This window comes from Nicotiana sylvestris, chromosome 12 (assembly GCF_000393655.2).
Source record: "Nicotiana sylvestris chromosome 12, ASM39365v2, whole genome shotgun sequence".
In the NCBI taxonomy this organism is placed as follows: Eukaryota; Viridiplantae; Streptophyta; class Magnoliopsida; order Solanales; family Solanaceae; genus Nicotiana; species Nicotiana sylvestris.
In genome coordinates this window covers 46,170,970-46,195,921 of record NC_091068.1, presented here as the reverse complement: position 1 = coordinate 46,195,921, position 24,952 = coordinate 46,170,970, and the positions used below count along the sequence as shown (strand labels likewise).

The 24,952-nt window shown below is 38.2% G+C and overlaps 2 protein-coding genes across 2 annotated transcripts; one reads left to right on the top strand and one right to left on the bottom strand.

Moving 5' to 3' along the window:
• The first annotated feature begins 1,546 nt into the window (after window positions 1–1,546).
• LOC104242569 (zinc finger CCCH domain-containing protein 14-like) lies at window positions 1,547–5,749 on the top strand. Its single transcript, XM_009797645.2, has 3 exons — window positions 1,547–1,884; window positions 2,318–2,378; window positions 4,799–5,749. The coding sequence occupies exons 1-3, from the start codon at window positions 1,812–1,814 to the stop codon at window positions 5,532–5,534; spliced, it is 870 nt and encodes a 289-aa protein (XP_009795947.1). The 5' UTR covers window positions 1,547–1,811; the 3' UTR covers window positions 5,535–5,749.
• A 1,775-nt stretch (window positions 5,750–7,524) lies between these two features.
• On the bottom strand, window positions 7,525–9,371 carry LOC104242568 (uncharacterized). Its single transcript, XM_009797644.2, has 2 exons — window positions 9,109–9,371; window positions 7,525–8,977 (listed from the first exon to the last, which is right to left on the bottom strand). The coding sequence occupies exon 2, from the start codon at window positions 8,955–8,957 to the stop codon at window positions 7,716–7,718; it is 1,242 nt and encodes a 413-aa protein (XP_009795946.1). The 5' UTR covers window positions 8,958–8,977; window positions 9,109–9,371; the 3' UTR covers window positions 7,525–7,715.
• Between the last annotated feature and the right edge of the window lie 15,581 nt (window positions 9,372–24,952).

The window sequence follows — 24,952 nt, the reverse complement described above, 5'->3', positions numbered from 1 at the left end:
CGACACAAATCAAGATTATTTCCTTTCTGGTGTGGAAGATCAGACTAAGCTGCAACCACAGAGCATACTCAGACAGAACCTTGACTCAGTTACCAAGATAAATCTTTTCTGATGTGGAAGATCAGACTATGCTGCAACCACAGAGCATACTTAGACAGTACCTTGGCTCTGATACCAATTGTTGCGGAAGCCAAATGTATATAGTGTGAATAAGTCACAACTACTATACCAAAAATTATGACAGCCACCAAATAATAAATAAGACAATAAAGCAACAATAAAAGGAACACCAGAATTTACGAGGTTCGGCTAATTTTGCCTACTCCTCGGACACAACCAATATTTTATTTCACTCCAAAAATACAAGTGAAATAATACTAAAGAGAGAAGAAACAAATGCCTTAAGAAGATAAGAAGGCAAATGAGAGGTGTATTTAAATCCTAAACATTAGGCCTTCTTTTATAGAGAAAAATATCACTACCAAATGGCTAACCCACCGACGTGGGATTTGCCAAATTCAATAATATATAGGCTTGATATCCTAATTGAGCATAATACTTGTTATTGTATGGCGTACCTGCCTAACACGTACAACTTCAATTTATCGAGTTTAAAATTAAGCTAGGTTAGAGGCTAACTAACTTAATGTAAAGTTTGCATTTAAACTGTGTCTTGACGTTTGAACAGGTGGCTAAATTTTAAATCTTTTGGTAATGTCGACTATTCTTCAAATAGCAGTGCTAAAAACGGCTACTCATGCGCACACCTCAATCAGAGGGGAAGTGCACAGTTAGCCACTAACTAGAGATGTCTTTACTCTTTAGTCACTGTTTAAAATATATTTATTCTTTAATCAATGCTTAATAATTTTTTATTCACCCGAACGAAAATTTCTTTGTGCTAGACATGGGTGTTGTGTAAATATTAAGGACATGAAGTCCTTAACTTCATGAATGCTGTGTAAATATTAAGGACAAAGTGTCCTGTCATGTCCTTAACTTCATATGTGCAGTGTAAATGTTAAGGACATGACGTCCTTAACTTCATGTGAGCAGTGTAAATGTTAAGGACACAATGTCCTTAACTTGTATTTGCACCTTTTGTTGTTAAACTTTAGGACCTCATGTCCTTAAATTCATGTATGCAGTGTAAATGTTAAGGACATAGTGTCCTTAACTTTATAACTGTTGTGTAAATATTAAGGATATGGTGTCCATAACATCATGAATACTATGTAAATATTAAGGACAAAGTGTTTTATCAAGTCCTTAACTTTATATGTGCAATGTAAATGTTAAGGATATGACTACTTAACTTCATGTGTGCAATGCAAATGTTAAAGACACCATGTCCTTAATATTTACACAGCACTCATAAAGAAAGAGTAAAAATATCTTTTCGTATTAATTTTAATAGAGTAATGGCTCATTTTGCTCTATATTAAAAATATTGGATAAAAATTAAATATTGCGTTAAAAAGTGGTTATCCTACATATTTCTACCCAATCAGACCCATACAAAGGGCCCGTGATCCAACTAACGGGTACCGTAAAATAAATTTAACGACAGTATTTGATTCTCTCTCTCTCTCTCATTCCGGAACCGCCCGTGTCTTCACTGTCAGCAAGCGCTAGGGTTTTGTTCTTCTTTCCTTTTTCAGCTCTCTTGAGAGATACCAGCAAATTTAGTTCCTATAGGCATATACTCAAAAAATTCATAGGTCGGTTGTTTCAGATTTGTTCTGTAGAGTCCATATTTTTTTTTTTTTTTTTGTATCTCTTGGTTATTCATTTCCGAATAACGACAAAAAATGGAGTTTGGACGAAAGAGAACAGTAGATGGTGCCTTTGCAGGAAACGGAGGAATGAAAAAATCAAGAAATGGTTAGTTTTTCTCTCTTTATTTTTTTCTTATCCTTTCTAATTATTTCCATCACTTTGTCAATTTTTCTAGAACTGCGTTTTTCGAGAATTTGGAGCTCAGTCCGGATGGCCTTATTTGACTGGAGCGTAGAGTTTAAGAAAGAGAGACTTTTGAAATTTGTGATTTAAAATAAGTCATAGACATTTGCGTGGCTATAAATCTATCTTAGGTAAAATGAGAATTTTTAAGTCAAATTATTATAAATACAGAAATATATTATTTTTCGTGACAAACTAAAAAGGAAAGTGTGCCACATAAAAATAGTAATGTATAATTTGTAATGAATTTAAAAATATGGATTTTCATAGTAATCTGTTAGTGTAGAAGTACATCTTTAAATTATGTTGTCTGTGAATTGTCAACTGAAGAAAGATAATCAATCTTTTGCAACAGAATCAGAATCCTTTACGAGTGGTGTAGGAAGCAAATCAAAGCCATGCATGAAGTTTTACAGGTTTCATACTTAATCCATCTAAGAAAAAAGAATTCTCCATTCAATTCCGTACATGGTAATATTTGTAATGTTTAAAATGATAGTATATGATATGGTGAGCAAGTGCCATTGTCATTGATCTGCTGGCTTCTACGTTATATGGCTAATGTTATTTTTGTGTAACTGCATAAGGTGTCATAGAAAAAGTAAATAGAAAGATCCATGTCTAGCATGAAGCCTTAAGTAGGTTAATTTCTTGATAAAATTGATGACTGAATTCAATTATATTATGCTATGGTTCAATTGTGAATCTGTAATAGCGATGCTTATTCGTGGTGTAAAAAACTGATATATGTTGCATAAACAATAGGTTGAAATATAATTAGCAGCGGTACCATATAACTCTATTTTAAATAAGCTTAGAGGCTATTATTTAGCATCGAGTTCATGTTTCAAGAAAAGAATAAACACAAAAAAGGAGCACGAGATTCAAAGCTGGAATCTTCCTACTCTTTTTAGTTGGGACAAAGCATCCTATCATATTGGTTTCTTCTCCATCCGGTCCTTCTTTTAGTTAACTTCCTCCCATATAGATGATTTACATACCTAGCTCAACATTTATGGAAAATAATCATATCAAACGTTCAGATAAGAATTGGCATTCAGTTTAGTGAAACCTAGGACCAGACCAAAATAATAGGAAGAAGCCAAGCTGTCTATAAGGTTGCCGTTTTTGCTGATGGACTAAAATGCAACATTAGCGACCTAGTTTGATGCGAAAACACATAGCAGGTGCTTTGAAACACTCACAAATGACTATTATTATTCGACCCATGCAAGAAGTTTGTGAGGTGCCATTGCAGGTTGGATTTTTAAGAATAAGAGAAGAGGCATAAAAAATGACTTGACTTAAAAGACAGATGCTGCCACAACAAGGTGAGAAAAAGAAAAAAAGCATAGTCTGAGGTAATGAATTGGAAGTAACCATAGAGGAGTGGAAGAGCAGTTGATGAATTCTGTACAGAAAGTAAGATATTTCTGTGAGTTGGAAGGTATAGAAAATAGGGCAACATTAGATCATCCTGAACAATGTTGGTCATGTAAATAAGATAGTCTCCGGAGTATGAATGTCAGGTATGTATATGTGATGATATGAGGAAAGGTGTCTCTTTGTTAAAGGTGGTGTTGAAGTGAGATGTGAGAGGAGCTTAAACGTTGATAAGTCTCTTCGCCAGCTTATAAGTATCATAATCTTTAGTCTTGTGGTAAAGGGTTCGCTTGGTGATCTCATTCTACATTTCAGTTTAAGGTAATATAGGAGATACTATGATGGCAAACATGATCTTGTTTACACTTTCTACGCCGGCAAGCACACATAAACACACACACACATATATATATATATAATAATTGTGTTGACCTGCCGTGGACATTTGTTGGTTTTATATTTTCGTTTATGGAACAATCCATATTTTAACCTGTGAATACTGTTTGCTTGAACCATGGCATAGCATAATAAAGATAGCATTTGGACATTGCATCCACTGGTCATTTTTATTTTCTTTTGGAAGCAAAGAATGTTGCTACTATTTCCCTTCATAAAGAAAATCTCACCCAAGGTGTACATACATATATGCATTTTCATTTATATAATTCTAGGAAAAGTAGTAGTATCGCTTGGATATCTCTTTATGGATGAACTTCAAAGGGCTGGTCCTTTATCAGAAAAACATTGCATCCAATGGTCAACCAACATCACGAGATTCCTTTAATTTGTGTTCGTCGGTCATTAGAGCTCATTAGCGAGGTCATGCCTTTGTCTCTTGTCCTTGTTTTAGACTGTTCTTCAGTTTGCATTTAATCATCCTTTCTGTGAGTTGTTTGGGCAATATATCGGATTTTATTTAGGAGGAACTGTGCTTTATTAAATAACATAAACTATCTTGTATGTTTGATTCACAGTGCTTTCCCTGTCATTCTTCTGAGATTTCAGTGAACTAAAACTAATATCCTTGACGGGTTTACCTTGTGTCCAATTATGTGATTCTGTATTAGCATATTCTCATGGTCTCTCATGTAGTGATGAAGTTTACTTGAGCTGCAGTTAGTGGTGAAATTTTTTTTGAGAAGCAGTAGTGATCAATGTTGTCAGTCAAATGCCTCTTTCTTCTGATATTTTATTTTCAATCATCTTTTATCCTGTAAGTTGAACTACTTAATACTACGTAATTAGAAAAAAAGTTGTACTAGTAAATACTGAATTAGAATTAGTTCTGTGAACTGTTGTTCTCAACATGCCAATCACTCACTTGTGTCCACCTATGTGGAAACAATGCTCTTAACATATTTTGCATCTCAGCTCTTGATGCTCAATGTTAACGTGCCTTTTGGCTTGTGATTCTGTTCAATTCCTTTTAACCCCATCTTGTAATGTGATGTAGCACTTCTGGATGCTCATATGGGGAGGGATGCCACTTTCTTCACTATGTTCCTGGCTATAGTGCAATGAATCAAATATCAAACATGGGATCGAACCCAGCAGTTCCCGTTGGAAGGAATCGTGCCCCTTTTAGTGATGGTCCTGCTTCAACCATGAAGTCCAAGCTTTGCAGCAAGTATAACACTGCAGAAGGATGCAAGTTTGGTGATAAATGCCATTTTGCCCATAGTGAGATGGAGATTGGGAAGCCAGTGGCACCAGCTTACGATGATTTCCAAGCAGCAGGACCTCCGAGTAGGTTTCCTGGGTATCATAAACCATCCCAACCCAGTCCAGCTGCAACAAACTTTGGTGCATCTGCAACAACTACAATTAGCATAGATGCCGCTCTTGCTGGAACCATCATTGGGAGAAATGGCGTGAACTCAAAACAGATTTGTCGTCTTACTGGTGTCAAGCTCTCCATAAAGGAGCATGAAACGGATTCCAATATAAGGAACATTGAGCTCCAGGGAACGTTTGATCAGATTAATCAGGCCAGTGCTATGGTCCAGGAGGTCATATCAAATGTTGGCACCCCTACGGGTGGACCAAAAAACACTGGCCCATTTGCTCGTGGGCCTGCTGGCCCATTTAAGACAAAGATGTGTTCGAACTTCTCCAAAGGTTCATGCACTTTTGGAGAAAAATGCCATTTTGCTCATGGTGCTAGTGAGCTGCAGAAGCCTTTGGCTTGATCTTCACAGCTTTATGTATTAGCGAAGATTGTTTTACCACAGGAATTAGCGAACCTTGGAAATGCATGAAAGAGAATTATTTATTTGCACCGTATTAGCTTATCATGGTCTGAGTTTTGTCCAGTTGTATTACTAGCCAATTCTGTCACAGCTGGTTTTGTTACAATAGATAGAATAGTCCATAATTAAATGAGCATTTACGCGATATTCAATAAGTGCTGCTTTTCAGACGTCGAATGACTTGATCACCTTATAATGTATTTCTTTTATTGCAAAGGATCGATGGCTTTTGATTATCACGTTAACAAGCCTTTGTTAGGACTAAAATACAAGTCCTGAAAGATGACTGAATTAAATGGGAATTGCCAAAACGTGTGCGACGGCTCTTAATTATATCAAGTGTTGAAACTGAGTTCCTCGTGCTTTTTCCCATTTATCCTTGAATTGTATCTCTCATGCAGGTACTTCTTATTTCTCCAAGAAAAAGTAGTCTGTTACTAAAGATGAATGAGGAGTGACGAAACAAGGAATTTGCCACACATTGCGAGTTTTCACTCGATATAATATGTTAGCATACAAATACCTATTAATCCAACTCTTTTGCAATAAACCGCAGCTATTCCGATTGAAAGATGTCTTATTTTCGTACCCTTGGACACCGTTGCAGCCTTAGTTAAAAGTTTGAAACAGTATTTGGTTGACAATATGTGTTATCCAGAAACAATCCATCGGAGTGAATTGGATTGCAGTCTGACTTTCGATTCAGTATAATCATTAAAAGATACTTGAAGCAATAGAGAGAAAAGGAAACAACTCAAGTTAAAACGAAATGGTCGATCTTACAGGACTCTTGTGCTACGCCTTGATGCTCCATAGTGGCATGTACGTGCGGAGGCTTCCCTCTTCGCTTGGGTAGAAGTGTATGCATTTGGTTGTAAAAGGCCACACAAACTCTGCATTTGGTTGTAAAAGCCCACAGAAACTTAGAGGGAAGGGTCAAGCAGAGATGCAATATGAATCATTTCCCGCTATTTTCTCTCGAAGTGCCTGTGGGCTGTAGCCTTACACTTCCTTCTTTTGTTTTAACCCCTTACTTAGATGTCTGCCGGAGTGTTGAGGCAAGTAGATCAGTTATATCTCATGTTATTTATTATGATAGTAGGAGCTTTAAGCAGAATGATGGTCAGGGCAGCCATAAGAAGGCATTTGAGGCAAACAGGAAAAGCAGGGTATCTTGTGATGCAAAGACAGAACAGCTCAAGACCTTAAAGGATATACTTCTGAAGATTAATTTGAAGCATGAAATCATCGTAGCAGGTGGGCGGATGAATTTAATAGTCTGCAGAAACTTTCTCATGACCAAAAAAAGTCATCTATCATTTAACAATTCCCACCTTTTCTTTTTCTCTTTCAATCTTCTTTTTGTACCCGCCACCCCTTGATTTCTCTCTGTCTCCCTTTTGGATTACAATGGGTTATGTCAGGAATTGATGCTACGATGGAAATTTAAAATGAAAGACTGAAGGAAAGAACGGGAGGTCAAACCCCCAGAGATCATGTGGAAAATATGAACAACCGAAGGGTTTTTGATGGAATAGAAAACTCTTTTGAACATATTGAGGAACGTTTTCGTGTTATTATATTTTCAGAGCACCTTTGAGATTTCGATTAGCACCAACAGTTGGATGCTTTCTGAAGAGAACCATATTTTTCTGTATGGTTTATTACATGGAGTATTTTCCATCATATCAATAACATAATCAACTTTATCCAGAAAAAGATAAAACCATAAAAATGTCATAGAAATTCTTCCTCAGCAACTTCCACTGATACAACTAACTCAACTTTAGCAGAAAATGTGCCTATTCCCTTTAAGGCTACAGAATTTTGTACATTGTGACCGCTTAATGACTTAATATTGCAACTAATTCTTTTTGAGAAAAGCTTATTATCATAATGTTTCAAATCCACCATTGGTAAATCTCTGAACTAGATGAAACTAAATATGTTATCACTTCCAACAAGGGAAACACCAATATCTTGACCAAATGTGAGAATACTGCCTACTTAAGTCACTGAGTAAGAGTTGGAAACTTACATTTGATGAACATGATAACATGAAAGTGTAATACTTCTTTAGGGAAGATAAATGGGAAATTATACCTCAATCATTCAAGGGCATCAGTTCAATCTTCTTCTTCTTGTTTCACGAAGAAGTCCACTATCTAAATCTGAAAGCCTCGAGAAACCGCTTCTCCTCCTGGAAGATAATGAAGATCGACTCACAGGCAGATTTCCAGCATCAGTTAGGTTTTCCAACTGAAGTGCAGCATCAGAAACTTCATTTGATTGAGAGGAAGGAACAGATGACGTAGCAGAGCTTGTCTCCACAATTGAATCCAGAGTCTGACGTTCTGATCGTATGATAGTAGCATCTCTTCTCAAAGAATCATCTTCATCAGCTGCAACCTGACTAATTGGTAAAACTTGCGAATTGTTTCTTTCGCGAATGCGGTCTGTGAGTGACGCTGTAAGGTCCTCAAACATCTGCTGTGCATTTTCTAATTCTGATGAAAGAGAGGCAGCACCCTCTGATAATACCCTCGGAAACACTCGTGACCGTAGTCCCCGGCTGCCTATGGGATCAGCATTTTGCAACTCGTGAGAGCTGCTCAGAGAACTCGAACTAACGTCACCAGTCGCAAGTTGCTGTGACGGGTGATCCCCCAATCCTATACTGGTCCTAATTCGCCTAAGTGCTTCTGTAACTGGGATATGAGATAAACCCCGAGTCACACGCTGCTGTCTAACACTCTCAACTCTATGTGCTTTTGGCCTTGGTGGTATTTTGAAACCACACTCCACAAGTTCTTTTGAGCAGTAACTGTGGCCATTACCATAAATTGGAGTAATATTTTCATCTATAACCTCTCCCTTGCAAACAGGACACTCTTTTGTACTCGAATCAACATAAGGCAACTGATAAAAGCATGACCAGCAATATAAATGGCCGCAACAAGTCAAGATAGGTTCTTTAGCCATATCTAAACATATATTACAATCAAAGAAGCTTCCACTTCCACCATCCTTACCTACTTTTTTAACCACTAAATCCATCTCCAATGCCTTTGCTACTAAATGGGATCTATCTCTTTTGCATCCTTTTTCTTGCTTCTCATTATCCACGTTATTATTAGCAATATCATCAGAAGAAGAATTACGAGCTTGGGAACGCCACCTATGGCGTTGCCAAGTTCGAGCTGCAACAGCCTCAAGCTGCAGAATTCTTTGCTCTATCCTACTAGCAGTTTCCAAATCATTCAACAAAGACCCTAATCCTAAAGCAGTACCAGAAGATGACTCCATAGGCTCCTGGTTCAAATCAAGATCCATTACTACACCATTCATCAAATTATCCGCCATCGAAGAAACCCTTTTCAAGTCTGTTTCGAAAAAGATAAAGCAAAAAAAAAAAAGAGAGTCGTAAATCAAAAGCATATGGTCTAAACAGGGGAAAACTGAACATTCAAGTCAATCTATAAAGAAAAGAGAGAGAAAAACAAATACTAAAAACCTGCATAAAAGAGATAATCCAGGAATCCGAATTAAAGGAGTCAATAGCATGTACACTGATTTGGCCGTCCACCATGGGTTCTTCTGCTTCTACAAATAGCTTCCGAGGTCTTCAGTGAGAGAGAGATATAGGTCTGCTGAGGAGAGTTCTCGAGGGACAAGAAAGTTTCGCGGGGGGGGGGGGGGGAGGGAGGAGGAGGTTGAGGGTTGAGACGAGAAGGGAGGGAGGATAGATGGGTGATGGTTTGGCGCAAATTTTGGGCCAGTAGAATTGTGACTTGTGGGAGTAGAGGAGTCAAAAAGAGAAAAGAGAGTACGCAGTCAAATTGCTTGTATAGGCATTGAATGGGGTGCTCAAGAAAAATCTAAAGTTTGGTTGCTTTTCTCAAATTGTATTTTTTTGAGATCACTCTATTGCCGAAACACTTCATAATCGGGGTTGAAACATTTAGGTTTTTGGGAAAAGGCCTAAATATGCCATTGTATTTAGAGAAATTTTCATAAAGCACTGCTAGTTATCTATAGATACTATTTGCTATATTACGGATTATAGATATATTTTCTGTTGTTATTGTATTAGATATATTTAAACTATTGTATTCATGAATATAGTAGAAAAAATAGGCATGAACCAGGGAAGTCCAGCTAATCAGTTGTTATATTCGAGTGTATTCGACTGTATTCGTGGCGTGAAACATGGGATTACAGCTGGACAGATTATTGTATTCGACTGTATTCACGGGGTGAAACGGAGAATTACACTGTTTTTACACGGAAAGTGAATCAATTAACATAATAGACTCCTAATATAACTCAACAAACTCAATTATAACACACAAATTTTGTATTTTCAGTTATAAAAAAGATTCTTAACCGAAAAATACCCCCAAAACATAGCAATCTTCAGAGAAATTATATAATACATCTGAATACATAAATTATATTAATTAAAAAAAAACATATAAATACATTCATGGCATATAGTGAGACAGTAAATACAATGAAATACATAGAATACAGCGGGATACATTAAAATACAATGAAAAAAAGATAGTGAATACAATGAAATACATGGAATACAACGAGATACATTGAATTATAATGGGAAAAAAGACAATGAATACAATGAAATACATGAAAAAACAACATGATACGCTGAAAATACATTGAAATATATTAACATAAATTTGAGATGGGTGAGAGGAATTTGTCTCGGTTTTAGATGAAGGAGCAGCAAGGGACACCGAAACTGCCGTTGAAGATGCCATTTTCAGATCGAGGTTGACGAAACCCTAGATGGAATACTACTGGATCGAGATGATTCAGAGTGAGTGGAAAATGGGAACTATGTATCGAAACCCTAGCGAAGTAGAGAGAAAGAGCATGGGTTCTGGACAAATTGAAATTTGGGAAGGGTGATTAATGGTAGGTGATTTGCGTGTGAGGAATTTTGAGATTGAGCATCGTGTTTTCAGGGAATGGGGGAAGAGAATGACATGTATCAAAGAAGAGAGAGAAAGAAAATAATGTAACTGAATAGCGTATTTAGTGGCTTAGGGGTAGAAAGTAACCAAAATTAGATATTTTGCTATAAACATTAAAATGTATCTATACAATATAATTTTTTAAATGGTATTTATTTGGAATAAATAAGGTGTTAACCTTTGCTATAGGAGGTAAAAATTCCTTGTATTTAATGGAATGGCCTATCCATTGCCACTCGTTAATAATTGGGCATACTGGTGCCATGGACGTTACAACATTGGCCTATTTCAAAAATAGCCAGATTTACAAGTGGTCATAGTTTTAAAAGTAATCGAAATTTAGTCACTTTTTATGTAAAGATAAATCTGAACAAAAATACTGTTCAAAATTCGGAAAAATACTCTAGTATAATATATTGGAGTTCCAACATAAGTATATTATACTGAAACTTTCCGCGTGTTGGAGTTCTAGCATAATATGCTGAAAGTTAATACACAAGTGCACCGATCTCCCGTATATTATGCTGGAACTTTCCGTGTTGCAGCAAAATAGTGACTATTTTCAATGACTTTGCAAACACTGACTATTTTTGAATGACCAGTCCGAAAACTGGCTAGCCAGTGCTATTTTTACATTATTAACGGACAACTCATCCGGTTTTAAAAAAATGAAAATTAAATTTTTTAATACTAGTTTGGACACATGTCAACTACCTAGACCACTACATGACTTGACCCCACTTCCCACTCTAACCTCAGTTACCCAACTAACCCAATCCTATTTTTTTTGTTACCCGATATTAATTCTCCCAAAATCCCATTTCATTTATTCTACAGAAAAGTGTCCACATCCTTTCCTGTTGGTATTGAGATAATACTCACTTTAGTTGGCTGATATGAAGTAAGGGTTTGGATTTGGGGAGGGGGGGGGGGAGGGATTAATATCGGTTAATAAAAAAGATGGGATTTGGTTAGTTGGGTAATTGGGGTTAGAGTGGGAAGTGGGCTCAAGTTATGTGGTGGTCTAGGTACTTGATACGTGTCAAAACTAGTGTTAAAAAATTAGATTTTCATCTTTTAATACCGGATGAGTTGTCCATTAATAATAGTGGAACAAATAGGCCAATCTTGTAACGTCTATGGCACCAATAGACCCAACTATTAACAAGTGGCATGAATAGGCAATTTCGCTAAGTACAATGGCATATTTAAAACATTTTCCCTCGATTTTTTCATATATAGAAGAAATTGGGAATCTTACATAAATGTCCCAAAAAGTCCCAACTTACCAACATCTAGCCATTAATCATAGACTTACTAAAACTAGCCAAACACATATAAAAATAAAAAAGCCAAAGAAATAAGGCTCTTTCTCTCCAAGAATCACACACAAAGATCTCATTCCATATTTTTAAGAGTGATTAGCAACTTTAGATGCAAAACGGAAAGGAAATTTCATGGATAATGTAGCAAATAAGGTGATGAAATACAAGAATATATATATATATATATATATATATATATATATATATATATATATATATATATATATATATCCAAAAAACTAAGTAAAAAAGAATTTTTTTCAATGGGTATGGTTGAGATTCATTGAAAACATATAGATGAGTCAATATACAAAATTTGAGGAAGATTGGAGGTGAGGTGGACTGAATTGATATCAAAATTCGTAGTTAAAATCGAGTTCAAAAAGTTCTTCTGCTACACATGTATCACGCAGGTATAAATGGATATACATGTGATACACATTTGATACAAATATGATACTTATCTGATACACAAGTGATACACAGTCTATACACATATCATTTTTTCATGTTCATCTTCTATTTCGAATTTTCAATTCAAACCACCTGAAAACTCTACCAAATCATTCCAAAACTGAGATTCAAGTTCCTTAAGATGTACCAAATCTATTCTGATAACACCTGCTCCAAAGAAAGTAAAAATTTAACTTTTTTGGCTATAAATAGCTAATTGGCTAATATAAATAATATTTTATGAATTGATCAATTTTTGTAATAAGCTATTTTCCTTAAAATATTCTAAACTTGTTTACCCGATTTTTGCAAGATTTTCATATTTTCAGACAATAGTTAGACCTTTTTTACAAAATATATACTCCCTTCATTCACTTTTACTTGTTTACTTTACTAAAAATACGTTTTCACTTTTGCTTGTCAACTGCACTAAATTAAGAGAAGGATTTTCTTATTTTACCTTTATCATTAACTACTTAACCCCAAATTATTTTTCAAGGCCTTTTGAAATGCCTTATTAGGGGTTATATGGTAAAATACATACTACAATTATTATTTCTTAAGGGATGTGAAAAGTCCAAAGTAGACAAGTAAAAGTGAACGGAGGGAGTACAATTCAGTCCAATTACTTGCTTCGTCCTCATTTGATCTAGGATTGAAAATCCTACTAAATTCGCTCCAATATTTCACCAAATTATCCGAAATTTAGATATAAGCTCTTTAAAATATTTTCAAGTGTTCGCCACAATACTCAAATCAAATTCGATTTAGAGCAAGAGAGACAGACCACAAAAATCAGCGACAATCTTCGGTCATCTTCTACAACGGCACCAAATTAAAAAACACTGGAAAATATCTCCTTCAGCGACTTTTCTCGTACACATTTAAAAAAATTGTCAGAAATGGAACTCCAGATCTAAGAAAGAATAACTACATACCAATAAAGTGTCATGCCAATAGAGGAAGCAAAATTTGTTCTCTGCAAAATCTAGGAAGCAAAACCCATAATCTACTACATATGTCTACCGTTGGCGTTGTGACGACCCGACCTACCGCTCTGTTTTCCCTATCTATGCTTCTTTATGCTTTGTTTATCCATATTATGTGGTATCGGGTTGGTCGAATTGAATACGGAATGATTTAGGTAAGGTTTGAGACACTTAGTCTCTTTTGAGGAAGCTTAAGTTGGAAAAGTCAACCAGATGTTGACTTATATGTTAGAGGGCTCGGATGCGAGTTTCGATGGTTTGGTTAGCTTCGGGAGGTGATTTGGGACTTAGGAGCGCGATCGGATTGGGTTTTGGAGGTTTGGAGTAGATTTAGGCTTGAATTGACGAAGTTGATATTTTGGCGATTTCAGGTTGGTAGGCGAGATTTTGATATAGGGGTCGGAATGGAATTCTGAGAGTTGCAGTAGCTTCGTTGTGTCATTTGGGATATGTGTGAAAAATTTCAGGTCATTCGGACGTGGTTTGGTTGGATTTTTTATCAAAAACGTAATTTAGAAGATTTTGGAATTCTTAGGCTTGAATCTGATGCGAATTTGGTGTTTTGATGTTGTTTTGAGCGTTCCGAAGATTGGAACTAGTTTGAATGAGGTTATGGGATATGTTGACATGTTTGGTTGAGGTTCCGGGGGCCTCGGGTGAGTTTCGGGTGGTGAATTGGACCATTTCATGAAGTTTAGAATTGCAGAAATCTGCTGCTCAGTGTTGCAGACAAATACTCTTCGCGTTCGCGAGAGGGGAGCCACGATCGGGTAGGGTTAGCTGGAGAAGGCTGAGAATTTGGCCATTACATTCGTGATGGAGGCTTCGCGTTCACGAAGGGCTGGGAAATGATGCATCGCGTTCGTGAGGTCTGCTCCGCGTTCGCATAGAAGAAATTGGCCAGCTGGGTTTTGAGATATTTTGTTCATCGCGTTCGCGGGCGAGGGAGCACGTTCGCGAAGGTCTGTCTGGGCAAAGCGCGTTCGCGATGGGGTGGTCGCGATCACGGAGAAGAATTTTGGTCAACAGAATTTTTTGTGCTTCGCGAAAGCGAGGCTTTGACCGCGTTCGCGAAGAAGGAAATTTATGCTTGGACAGAATGTTTAAGTACTCATCTTGTCCGTGATTTTGGGGTTTATTTCTTCCATTGTTGGTCATTTTTGGAGCTTTTTGAAGGGAATTGAAGAGGAATTCAAGGGGATTCACTTGGACGTAAGATTCTTGGACTTAAAACTCGATTCTAATGTGAATTCCATCTAAATAATCATGGAAATTTAGCCAAAAATTGAAGAACTAGGGCTTGAAAATTTAGACCTTTGATTGAGGATTTGAAGGGCCATTTGATGTCGGATTTCAGAACTTTTGATATGTATGAACTCGTGGGGAGATAAGAAATCTATTTATGTAAAAATTATCGAATTCTGAGACGTGGGCCCGGAGGTCGGGTTTTGGTAATTTCGGGATTTATGTTATAAATTAATTATTTTCGCTTGGGCTTCGTTCCCTTAACATATTTTGACATCCTCGTTCTGATTTTGGATAGATTCGATGCAAGTGGAGGCCGATTCGAGGGGCAAAGGCATCGCGAGCTAGAGATTTGACCGATTTGAGGTGAGTAATGATTGTAAATGATGTTCTGAGGGTTTGAGACCCCAAATTGTACATCGTAGCGCTATATTGAGGTGATGCACATGCTTGATGAAGAGCGTGGGGTCATGTACTGTTGGGGATTGTGATTTAGTCCGTCCTGAATGACTATTTTACCGCGTATTTGACTGAAACCTATTTGCTATCATGATGATTTGGGTTGAATGCCATATTTGGGCCTTGTGCCAACTATTTGAACCCTTCGGGGATTTTTACTGGTATTTTCCTCACTGTTTTGACTTTATACTGGAACCCGTCATGTTATATTTCACTGTTTTCGTACTCACCCATATTTACTCTGTTTTAAACACTTACATGATCTTTTAAATGATATTTTTGGGCTGAGAATCATGTTTTACTATTACCCGAGTGGCTTGTAAGGATTTTGACTGAGTAAGGCCAAGGGCCTATATTGTGAGGAAACATTTGATATTGATTATGAGGCCGAGGGCCTGAGATATATATGCCAAGAGGTGGCTTGATTGATATGAGGCCGAGGGCCTAGTGATGATGCCACGAGGTGGCTTGATATTGTGCTTGGGCCGTAAGGGGCCCCTCCAGGAGTCTGTACACCCCTAGTGAGGGCGGATACCCATTGTGATGTGAGATTGAGCCCGAGGGGCTGGTATTATTCTATATGATTACCCGAGTATTTTCATAATTGACTGTCAATTACCTGCTTAATTATTGAAAAAGGCTTTTCATGAAGTAAAGTTTTGAGTTGAAGGATTTTACCTAGTTTCCACTAGTTTACTGTTTTAAATGGTTTTACTGCTTCAGTATAGCATGCTTTTGTGCCTTACGTGATTTCCCGCTTTCAGTCTTTATTTATGATTATTACTCACTGAGTTGGAGTACTCACTTTACTCCCTGTACCCTTTGTGCAGATTTATGTGTATCTGGTTCCGCTCCCGAGTGCTGATCATTTCCGGCTCAGGCGGATCCGAGGAGTTTCTAGGTAGCTGTTGGCATTCGCAGCCCGGAGCTCTTCCCTATCTTATTCCTTTATGTTCTTAGTTTATGTATTAAACTCTGTAGTTATATACATTTTGAGTATTCCGTTTTGTTAGATGCTCATGATTAGTGACACCACAGTATCGGGTTGTGTTGGGTTATTTTCTGCAAATTATGCTATTAACTACTTAAACCTTGGTTTATTTGATCATGCTTAGACTGTTCTTAAGAGCTTAACTGTTAAATACTGAAATGGGTAGTGTCGGCTGGATTTGTCTTCATGAGAGGCGCCATCATGACCAGGTATGGTTTTAGGGCCGTGACAAGTTGGTATTAGAGCCTAGGTTACATAGGTCTCATGAGTCATGAGTAGGTTTGGTAGAGTCTTGCGAATCGGTACGGAGACGTCTGTATTTATCCTCGAGAGGCTGCAGAACCTTTAGGAAAAACTTCATATTCTTGAAATTCTTGTCGAGCGAATTTGATGATCCGAGTACTAAACTTTTGTTGTTCTATTCTCTCACAGATGGTGAAGACATGCGCTACTGGTCAGGATGGACGACCACCAGTACCACTAGCCGAGGCCACCAGAGGCCGAGGATGCGGCCGTGGTCGTGGTAAGGGTACAACAGCTAGGGCAGCACCTGCAGATCCACCAGTTGCCCCAGTTCAGGATCAAGTCCCAGTTTTGGGCGCTCCAGCAGCACCAGCTCAGGCACCAGCTGTGCCCATTGTGATTCCGGGTTTTCAGGAGGCCTTGGCTCAGATCTTATCAGTTTGCACTGGCCTAGCTCAGGCTTGTTTCAGCCACTACAACTGCAGCTACTTCTCAGGCCGGGGGAGGCAATCAGACTCCCACCGCTCGCACACCTGAGCAGGTCGTGCAAGGACTTCAGACGTCGGGGGCACATCCAGCCCAGCCGGTTGCAGCTGCTCAGGACTATGTAGTTCCTACCATGCCGGAGGATGAGCAGCGTAGGTTGGAGAGGTTTGGTAGACTGCAGCCTCCGACCTTCAGTGGTGCAGAGGGCGAGGATGCCCAGGGTTTCTTAGATAAGTGCCAGAGGATGCTTCGTACAGCGGGTATTCTGGAGACCAGCGGGGTCGCTTTCACTACTTATCAGTTTTCTGGAGCTGCCTTCACTTGGTGGGAGGCTTTTGAGAGGTGTAGGCCTATTGGTGCAGCACCCCTTATCTGGCAGCAGTTCTCCGTTCTCTTTCTGGAGAAGTATGTGCCGCAATCCCGCAGAGAGGAGCTGTGTAGAGAGTTTGTGTGGTTGTGTAAGGGAGAGATGACTGTGATGCATTACGAGATGAGGTTCTTCGAGTTAGCTCGTCATTGTCACACCTCATTTTTACCTACCCCCTGGAAAGGGGTGTATAAGGGAGTTTTTCCAATTTAAGTGACAATCGAAACGAGATTATTTTTTAGAATTCAGAGTCGCCACTTGGGATAATTTTATGGTGTCCCAAGTCACCAGTTCAAATTCCGCATCGAGGAAAAGATTGACTCTATATTACAGTCCGCGAACACAGAAATCCGGGTAAGGAATTCTGTTAACCCGGGAGAAGGTGTTAGGCATTACCGAGTTCCGTGATTCTAGCACGATCGCTCAACTGCTATAATTGGCCTATTATCCGATTTTAATACATGTTTTGACCTATGTGCAATTTTAACTTATCAACCGCTTTTATTCATTTAGGAAGATTGCAACGTTATTAAAACACGTCTTGAACCACATCATATAAATGTACCCGCGATCCTCAACATATTTTATCTAACATTGTTGAGATTTGGATTTGTGTCACATAAATGCGCACCCGAGTTTAGAAAGGTAAATTATTAAAATAACGCATCTAAAGCAACTACGCATTTTTTTTAAATTTGTGAGGGCCATGAAAATTCAACTAAATGGCACGCCTCAATTCTAATTTTAAGGAAATTCAAAACTAAACTTTGAAGGCCATTACTAATCCTACTTAACCAGGTACCCCTAAAACAGCCAGCTAATTAATTAAGGAAACTTAAGAGAATTCTTATTATTAGTTTTCTTTTAGGGCTAAATGTTTGAACTAATTTAAAATTAGTGGAATTAACATCAGAGGCAGACGAGTGAGTGAACTTAGCTTAACAGTATTTTAAAGAGAAATGTTAGGTTCGAAGAACTGGGCCCAAATGCCAAAGGCCACATCTTTCCTCAAATCCAAACTTAACGTGAAGCCCAAATCTTTTAGAACTAAACATCTAAAAGGGCGTGGGACTTGAATTCGAGTCCCCAAGCACGCAACAAAAGGAATCAGAAGCATTAAGGATGTGGGTGTTAACCCGAACAAAGCTTTCAACAATACACCAAATGCACCACAATCAATCTCAAACTATCTCGATAGGCAATTTAAAAGATATCTTAACTTCAATTAGGCTTTTTTTTATACATGCACGAACATATCATATTTATAACACAGTCAAGTAAATGGATCTGAATTTAAATCATAGATTCATGTTCCACACATTTACAAATAACCAAGGTAACTCTATGCATGGCTCAGACCTTAATGTGATAAACTAAAATATTTCTCTTGTCGAAAAACAATGCTAAATATCACCTCAAAACCTAGAATCACCTAGTAGAAGAGATAAAACCCATACCATTCGACACAACCTAATACTGATTCAACCACACAGCTTAGTTACCAAAGTTTCTTTAATCGTTCAAAATCAGATTCCAAAGATAAAAGTCCAATGGTTGAAGCTAAGCATCTAGCCATACTATCCTTGACAACACATTGAATCCCGTATCAAATATAGAGTAAACTACAGCTTTTTGAGAGGATACTGCCAACAATCAAACATATGATATGGAGCAAAACAAATCAGGATAGAAGAGATTCATAGACAAGAAAAGCTAAGCTATGAACAAGTAACTTAATGTTATGCTTCGAAATTCCATTTCTATTTCATTCTTCAACTTGAGCATCACATTATACACGTTTCAAGAACATGTACCTGGAAAGCAAAGAAAATAGGAAAAGTGAGGGATCAGCAGCAGAGCAGTAACAACAGCAATATAACAGTGTTTACACCACTGAAACCAACCCAGACTTTCAAAACCAACTCCTAGCAACTCAAATCGAACTTCTACACCCAAATTCGAGCCATTTTTCCACCCAGATGTACAATTTTGGAAATTTTTCAGAAGTCCTAGATTAACAGAAGATTCAGAGAACCAAAACCAAGAAACCAAAACCAGTTCAAACCATTTTCAGCATTTTTCTCGGAATTTTCCGGAGGAAATTAATTGCTTCTGAAATTTAGTATTTCTTCTTATATTTTTCCGTCTCTCTAGGGTGTAACCCCTCCTCCCCCCCCCCCAAAAAAAACTCTTCCTTGAGTGAAAGAAAGACATCATTTATAAGGCTGGGGGTCTGTTGTGTGCCTTCCAAGGCAAGGCAATCAGATTTTCCCAAAACACCCTCACAGGGCATCTTTTAAAACTGATTTTTGGACAGCTGTCCATTTCTTTCAGATATTTTCAATTTGTAGCCTATTTTCCTTAACAATTTTGGGTAGCTGTCCATTTAGGAAGCTTCCTAATCGGTTACCAAAGATTCCCAGGCTGAACCAATCCCCCAAATGACCCTTCCAAAGCCTGTTTATTACATCTCTTGCCTAAATTTCTCTGTGTACTTAGGTCCCTAGGGTTCTTAGTTATGGATAAATTGAGACTAACATCCTAAGGCCAGAATCACAATAGACATAAGAATAAAAAAGAAAGCCGTTTGAGCAAGAAATGCATTTAATTCGCATGAACAACACCTCTAGCATGAATGCAATTCATTAAGCCTTACGCCTAAGCAAATGAACAATGAAATCAATTGCAAGTCAATCTTCAACTTAAACCAATCATGATTTAACTATTCTAAACACCCAAAATTAATCGAGACGACTGACTGAAATCTCATTGAACTAGTGATTAACAATAACAATTTTAACACTAACAAGACTGAAACTAGTACTTAATATTAACAAGCATGAAACCTAACAAACAAAACAACTTAACTAAAGGGAAGAGAAGAAACATAGAAATAACCTAATACGCATTAAAGTTTTGGAAGAAAAATGAGAGTAACCTAAGCATGCGGGAAAATAAAAAAAAACTAAAGAAAGTGGAAGGAGAAGGAAACTCTCAGAACCGTAAGGGGATAAAGCTTTACCTAAGAATAGAATCAAGAGGGGTCAAATCCCATTGGATTGATGCCACAGGCCGGAATTGTCTCGAAATGACCGGAAATTGAGACTAAGTAGTTGTTCTTGCCAAGAACAACTAACCAGCCTGTATTTCTGGCTAGTTCGAAGCTTGAAAACAAATTGAAGACTTTTGAATTGTTGTAGATTCAGGACTTGGGGTTAATGGCTGGGGAAATCGACAATGAAATCATGATGAGGGAGGGTTAAGGACGACGAGATTTGATTTTTGAGCGATTTAGGGAAGTTAGGCTTTTGATCTGGTTTTTCGATCTAGAATTCGAGCTAAAATACAAGGATTCAAGGGCAGCTGGTCAGAGATTTAGGATAAGGAAGTTGAGAGGATTTTAGGGTGTTAATATGGGGGTGATTGGAGTGGTCACCACCGGCGGAGATGATGGAGGTTTTAGGGGTGGCGGTCTCTAGGGTTCCTAGGTTAGAGACGATGAAGATTGAGAGGGGGGTTCTGAGGGGGGTAGGGTTGTTTCGGACAACTATATACATATGGAATTCCAGTTCCTGGCCATCCGATCACATGGGATCAACGACTCAGATTTAGGACCTAGGAAACGGGGTCGTTTGGTTAGATGGGCGAGTGGACCGGGTATTGGGAAGGTTTGGGCTGGTTTTTGAATGGGTAATGGGTAAAAGATCTTGGCTTGGGGAGAATTTGATGGATTCCGCCCAAAGTCCTGTTCCTTCTCATTCTTTTCCCTTTTTTCAAATTAATTCCTTTTATTTCCCAACTCCTTTTTTATTTCTTTCAAATTAAAAATTAAGATAAAACCTAAACTAATTTCTAAATCAAATTATGCTATCAAATTATATTAACTAACCCTAAATAATAATTACCACAAATAATTAAGAACCAAATTAAAGGAAAAACCACCAAAGTTCAAAATTAAAATTAAAAGTGCAAAAATGACTATTTTTGTGTTTTTTCCCATTTTTATAGAATTACTAATTTGCTAATTAATCCTAAATGCAAGTGCAATATATTTTGTATTTTTCATTAACTAAACCAAATTAACATGCACAGACAAATGCAAGCAATTAATAAAAAATGCTACAAAAATCTACGAAATTGCAAACAATGAAAAGATTATTTTATTTTGAATTTGTGGGAGTAATTCATATAGGGCAAAAATCATGTGCTCACAGCTGCCCCTCTTTGCTCGTAAACACGAAGAGTTTTCGTGCAAAGATAAATTGAGCGAATACGAGCAATTTTTGCCCGTTTCCGTGAGAAGCATTTTTTGAAAGATTTGACCGCACCCTGCTTCCGAGGTTGCCTACATATCCTTGGCCATAAATGTATCATATCAGTATAGTTCGAGAAGTTTCGGTAGCTAAGACTACCATGAAGTTGTGCTTTCACTGTTGCTGCTGCTACTGCTTACTGACCTCCTTATTACACCATGACAAAATAAAAGGAGCTAGGTTAAACTATGATCTATGAATTACAAGAATCCTATATATATCTTCAAACTTGATCTTGCAGTTCCTGTTGCCTTGTATTTTCCAAGTGGAGTTCCTTTGTTGCCGACTTGAATTGTAATTTTGAGATTCTTTCCCTTTTCTTCAGGTGGATGCCTGATTGTCAAAACTTGAACTGTATTCCCGTGCTCTCCAGGCAGGCGCCTGATTGCTGAACTTGAACTGCATTCCTGTGCTCTCCAGGTGGGCGCCTGATCACCAAACTTGAACTGTATTCCCGTGCTCTCCAGGTGAGCACCTGATTGCTGAACTTGGACTGTATTCCTGTGCTCTCCAGGTGGGCGCCTGATTGCCAAAACTTGAATTGTATTCCCGTGCTCTCCAGGTGGGCGCCTGATTGCCAAAAATTGAACTATATTCCCGTGTTCTCCAGGTGGGCGCCTGATTGCTGAACTTGAATTGTATTCCCGTGCTCTCCAGGTGGGCACCCGATTGCCAAAACTTTAACTGTGTTCACTTTCTTTCCAGGTGGGCACCTGATTACCAAATCTTTAACTGTATTTCCTTGATTTCCAGGTGGGCGCCTGATTACCAAATCTTTAACTGTATTCCCTTGCTTTCTAGGTGGATGCCTGATTACCAAATCTTTACCTGTATTCCCTTGCTCTCTAGGTGGGTGCCTGATTACCAAATCTTTTAGATGTATTCCCTTGCTCTCCAGGTGGGCGCCTGATTATAATATCTGAACTGTATTCCCTTGTTCTCCAGGTGGGCGCTTGATTACAACATCTGAACTATATTCCCTTTCTTTCCAGGTGGGCTCCTGATTACCAAAACTTCAACTGTATTCCCTTGCTCTCCAGGTGGGCGCCTGATTGCCAAAACTTTAACTATTTCCCTTGCTCTCCAAGTGGACGCCTGATTGCCAAATCTTTAACTGTGTTCCCTTGCTTTCCAGGTGGGCGCCTGATTACCAAATCTTTAACTGTATTCCCTTGCTTTCCAGGTGGGCGCCTGATTACCAAATCTTTAACTGTATTCCCTTGCTTTCTAGGTGGGCGCCTTATTGCCGAAACTTGAACTGTATTCCCTTGCTTTCCAGGTGGGTGCCTGATTTCCAATACTTTAATTGTATTCCCTTGCTCTCCTGGTGGGCGTCTGATTGCCAAAACTTTAACTGCTTCTCCTTGTTCTCCATGTGGGTGCCTGATTTCAACAAAATAGACAAAACAAAGAAAATTTTCTGCCGCAGTTTGGTAGCTGGGCACATATGTGAGTGTTAACTGAATCATGTTACCAAATATTCTAAGAATTTGAAACCTAAATCCCATCATCCAGTAGGGTCCTGAAAACTCCTAGTTAAATGATGGTTTTAAATCTAAATTATATCTTCTAAATGTATGACTTCCGCTAAATCTTGTTACCTAAGAAGGTTTTAAAACTACGTCCCATTATCCAGGAGGGTCCTGAAAATCAAAATCAAGTCTTATCTTAAGAGTGGCAATTTTTATGGCTGAATTAATCTACCCTACAATAGAACTTACACTAAATCTTGTTATCTAGTAGAAATCTTAAAGCTGGATCCCATTATTCAGGAGTGTCCTGAAAACTCCTAATTGAATCCTATCTTACACATGCCAACTTTGAAACCAACTTATATCCCTTTGGGGTACACTTACGCTAGATCTTGTTACTTACGATTGTTTTGAATTTTGAACTAGGTCACATTTTCTAGGGGGGTCCTGAGAATTTACGGTCAAACCTGTCTGGTGCTTGCTTTTCCCCTACGGAGGGTTTCTCCGAAACAAACAAAATTTCTTGCCCCTGTTTCAATCAAAGAAAAATCTTGTCTGTTTAAAAATGTGGTGGTTAGTTTGTGGCATTCTTGCTGAAGGTGGCCTCTCCGCTGTCGTACTTTGGTTTGATTGGCTTCCCCGAACAAGCCAAGAACCGCTTGACTTTCCGACTGACTTCCTACCCCCATGACCTTGGATGACCCGAGTGTTCTATACTTAAGCCGTTGTGTTACATCTCTGACCCATTTGTTTGAACCTCTGCATTTCCCACGAAATTACTAACCATTTCACTGGTGGAACTTCCACTGGCCTTTTATATCCTATTTCACATCATACTATCTTTATCAATACCTTGACTGCCCGGTGCTTTGTGCAACTTTGGAAGTTGGTAGTGAACTTTGAAATCCTTTCTTATTGCTTAAACAGAACTGACATTGGAAACATCTTAGAGAAATAAACCCAGAAGAAATGAAATGCGATGACTTTGAGAGTTAGGGATAAGAAAAAATCCAAAACTGGAAGACTGTCTGATAGGGAAAAAGAAAAGAAACTTATCTGCGTGGAGCAGTAGGCACCAATGATCATGACATGCATTTCGGATTAATCGGCCCAGTCTGTCCAACCAATCAACTTTCAGTTGTTGTACTCTACGTCCCAAGATCTTCAAAACCCAATTTCTCAACAAATCACTGACCCTGTTCGGCCTACGGTGCCCTAAAGGGTTTTCACCAACAAGCCTCTCTCATTTGTTCATCTCTCAACTTATTGTCGCCTTACGGTGCCCTGAGGGTTTTCACCAATAAGACTCTCTCATTTTAATTTCTCTCAACTCACTATCGCCTTATGGTGACCGTGAGGGTTTTCACCAACAAAACTCTCTCATTTTAATTTCTTATCTTTCATCGCCTTACGGTGCCCGGGAGGGTTTTCACCCATAAGACTCTCTCATTTTTATTTTTCTTGCTTAGACCAGAGTGTTGCCCCTGATATGAATCACCTCTATTTGCTTGACTTGGCATCTCTCAAAGACTGATTGAACGGTCTTTCTTTGGACCGTAATGTGGGCTTTTGGATAGGATTAGAAAGAAAAGGTATCAAAAGACCCAAAACAATTCAAATGGGTTCAAAATTACAACTTTCGGAATCAAATTTCTTACAACAACCACAACTTCTGCCCCACTTCCTTTGCTTGGGGACTTTTGAAGTTTTACTTTGGTGGACTGAACCATGAGGCTACCTACGTATCCTTAAAAGGAATTAGGTCGAACGTAGTTCATGACATAGAAATTGCTTTGTTGCTATGATTCCCTCTTTCCTCTTTCTTTTCTTTTCTTTTCTCTTTTCCTTTATTTTTTTTTCTCTTTTTGTTGTTCTGTTGTTGTTGTTGTTGTTGTTGTTGTTGTTGTTCTTCTTCTTCTTCTTCTTCTTCTTCTTCTTCTTCTTCTTCTTCTTCTTCTTCTTCTTCTTCTTCTTCTTCTTCTTCTTCTTCTTCTTCTTCTTCTTCTTCTTTTTTCTTT